This window comes from Lygodium microphyllum, chromosome 14, assembly GCF_053477565.2.
Source record: "Lygodium microphyllum isolate KBCC chromosome 14, Lygodium_microphyllum_v1.1.10, whole genome shotgun sequence".
In the NCBI taxonomy this organism is placed as follows: Eukaryota; Viridiplantae; Streptophyta; class Polypodiopsida; order Schizaeales; family Lygodiaceae; genus Lygodium; species Lygodium microphyllum.
Genome location: NC_141148.1, coordinates 110,950,122 through 110,953,076, shown reverse-complemented (window position 1 = coordinate 110,953,076; position 2,955 = coordinate 110,950,122). Strand labels below are relative to the sequence as shown.

At 33.9% G+C, this 2,955-nt stretch overlaps 1 protein-coding gene across 1 annotated transcript in view; it reads right to left on the bottom strand.

Moving 5' to 3' along the window:
* Positions 1-287: 287 nt before the first annotated feature.
* LOC148025990 (protein neprosin-like) overlaps positions 288-2,955 on the bottom strand; it is a 5,140-nt gene continuing 2,472 nt past the window's right edge. The window contains exons 4-7 of the mRNA XM_087692175.1: positions 2,272-2,439; positions 2,132-2,176; positions 1,645-1,791; positions 288-775 (exon numbers count right to left, since the gene is read on the bottom strand). Of these exons, the coding sequence (XP_087548301.1) occupies positions 401-775; positions 1,645-1,791; positions 2,132-2,176; positions 2,272-2,439 (735 nt within the window). The 3' untranslated portion in view covers positions 288-400. The remainder of the gene's footprint in view (positions 776-1,644; positions 1,792-2,131; positions 2,177-2,271; positions 2,440-2,955) is intronic.

Genomic DNA, 2,955 nt, shown 5'->3' with positions numbered 1-2,955 from the left:
CAATTCTTCAAATTTACTCCTAAATTATTTTTCTACATGATGTACTTAATTTTTTGATATTTTTCAAGTAGTAAAGAAGCTGTATTCTTCTCCATTCTATCTTGAACATTTAATCTTGTTTTCCCTTAACTCTTGATTCAATCTTAGTGTGATGCTTCCTTAGATGAGAAAATTATATTTCATGATCTACTTCATTCATTGTTTATTTAGAAATGGATACACAAATTTTTAGGTACATTATTCATTCATTGCGGTAGATATGCAAACATATATCTAGAACCCCAAGTTTGACACATTGATATTCTCTTTTTCTCCAAAAATCACAATATACAAGTACCATTGGAGGTGGTAGTATCAGATATAGATCTAGATTTATCTATTTGTATACATGTAGGTTCAATTAGGGGCAAGCTAGGTTCCTTCCAGGACCTCCAAAGAAAAAGCTCAAACCCCAATCACTAGAGTTACCAAGCTCAAGGTCATAACATGATGTGTTGGTAATGATAGGTATCAAGCCAATTGGAGTTTGATAAGTGAAGTTAGAGTTTACAAATTGTAGGTTTCTTATATAAGCAGACTTATTTACACCTTGCTTAGAGAACATGCCACTGCCCATTTGTGTTGTTGTATGTTGCCCATTATTTTCATTGTTTACTATCTCTCCTCCCCATTGTAAAGTGCTTGCATTATTTTGAAGAAGAGTGTGAATGGACTTTGGCCAATACCCTACATACTCTCCATTTATAGATAACCACCAATTTCCACTTGAGGGTTCCTACATGGCATTGTAAACTTAGTAACCAATAAAGGAGTGTGCCCATACACAAGATGCACACACATTTTGTGAGGCTTTATCTCAACATGTAAAACAATAGTTTTTGTGAGAAAAATACTTTTTCTGGTTTATCTTGGTTGTTTGGTACTCTTTGGTTATTTCCATATGTAAACATATTTGCATGTGTGTGTGTGTGTGTGTGTGTGTGTGTGTGTGTGTGTGTGTGTGTGTGTGTGTGTGTGTGTGTGTGTGTGTGTGTGTGTGTGTGTGTGTGTGTGTGTGTGTGTGTGTGTGTGTGTGTGTGTGTGTGTGTGTGTGTGTGTGTGTGTGTGTGTGTGTGTGTGTGTGTGTGTGTGTCTACAACGATGAAGAATTATATCCTATAAACCTACATGATACTACAAGGGGACTACAAGTCAATTACAAGTACTTTATTTATTCAAGCTACATGATGCAATTAAGGGTTATGTAATAGATATTAAATTAGTCAAATTCACCAATCAGTGACAACAACTCATGCCAACCGTAGCATGTCATCAATGTTGAAGGGTAGGTGCATGCAAAACATGCACATGTAAGTAGGAATACATAAGTAGAAGTGAAAAATTTTCTATCATTTCTCATAGTAAACTTAGCCATAGAGAAGGCTAGTTCTAAAAATAAGAATAATCAAATTATATCTAATCAAGGATAATGTAAGTATATGTGATTGTATTGAGTAAAGTATATATGTATGTACATGTATGCATGTGTTTGTGCATAGAAGACTACTTGTGCAAGTTGTGGGCATGCATGCATATAATGTGTGTTCTTATGAGGTGCACACACTATCCACATGTATCCATAATATAAAGAGGGAAGAATCTTACTCTGAAAACTAAGATATTCAACTCTTGTTGTTGACCATCTATAGCTGACACAGGGGATAATGCTCCTCCAAGTACAATTTGATCGCTGGTTTGTACAAAACCTGAGCATTGAAGGTTGTAGCATCCGGTATCATTATATGCATCGCTCTGTAGACATTAAATGGTAGTTTTCTTAGACTAAAGAAAAGTCAATGAAAAACTTGTGAATCATTATTTCTTAGCATGAAAAATATGAATGATATCTAGTGGAAACCAAAAAGAAATGTTTATGAGTCTAAATAGATTAGATGCCAAATATTTAGTACTTACTATTTATTTAGATGGTATTGATTATTTAGGATTCTTCATATGGTTCAATCTCTAGGTAGAATTATTTACAATGAGATTATATACTTTGGTGCGTTTGAATTCACATCCAATAGACGAAGAAAGAAAATAGGAAGATGCCTCTTGGCAAACATATTTTATAAGAAAATGATCCACTTACTGTCCAATATACAAATATTTGTGGGTAATTGTTGCCATACCAAACCTACAATTCATGACAAAGGAAAGATTTATTCAAACCATTGTATTAGTCTATGCTCCCTTTACTTGTCAATAAGAGCTAATTGTCAATAAACATACTTGCCAACCCACTTCAATGGTGTTAAGGTTTTCCTCTTGGTATGAGCCTTGAAATAGCCATAATTGCGCTAGACTGAACTCTCCAGTAGAACCTACAAGTGGGCTCCACAAATTGAAAATGCCACTTGCCCCATAGAAGGAATCTCCAACTGCTTGTTCGACCGCATACTTCAAATAAACATATGTTTAGAATAGTTAAAATATGAACCTATTTTGTAAATCTTTCTTAGTGCTTTAATAATATAACCAAGTGTAGCTACATAAGCTATGAACTTTTAGACATATGCACCTCATTTATGTTTCATAACCTTATCATTTACTCAAGCAATAAGTAAGGTTTCTATGCAAACGTTTCCATGAGCACATGACATTAAGGTTTGCTTCAATATCCTAGTAAAATTTTAGGATTAAGAGCCTTGCACACTCACACAAAACATATTTATCATGGAGAAAAAAGTGAATAGGCTTTGCTTAAATTAAACATATATCTATGGTATGATGGATAAGCATACGTAAATACATACATGTATATTCACATAGCTACATGTCCATACATATGTATGTTCATATCCAAACAAGAATATACATACAATATGCATGCATCCATGCATAGGCACAACAGTATGTTTGTATAATAACATGTCCTCTCATATGGGTCTCATATATATAGACAAATATATGCAC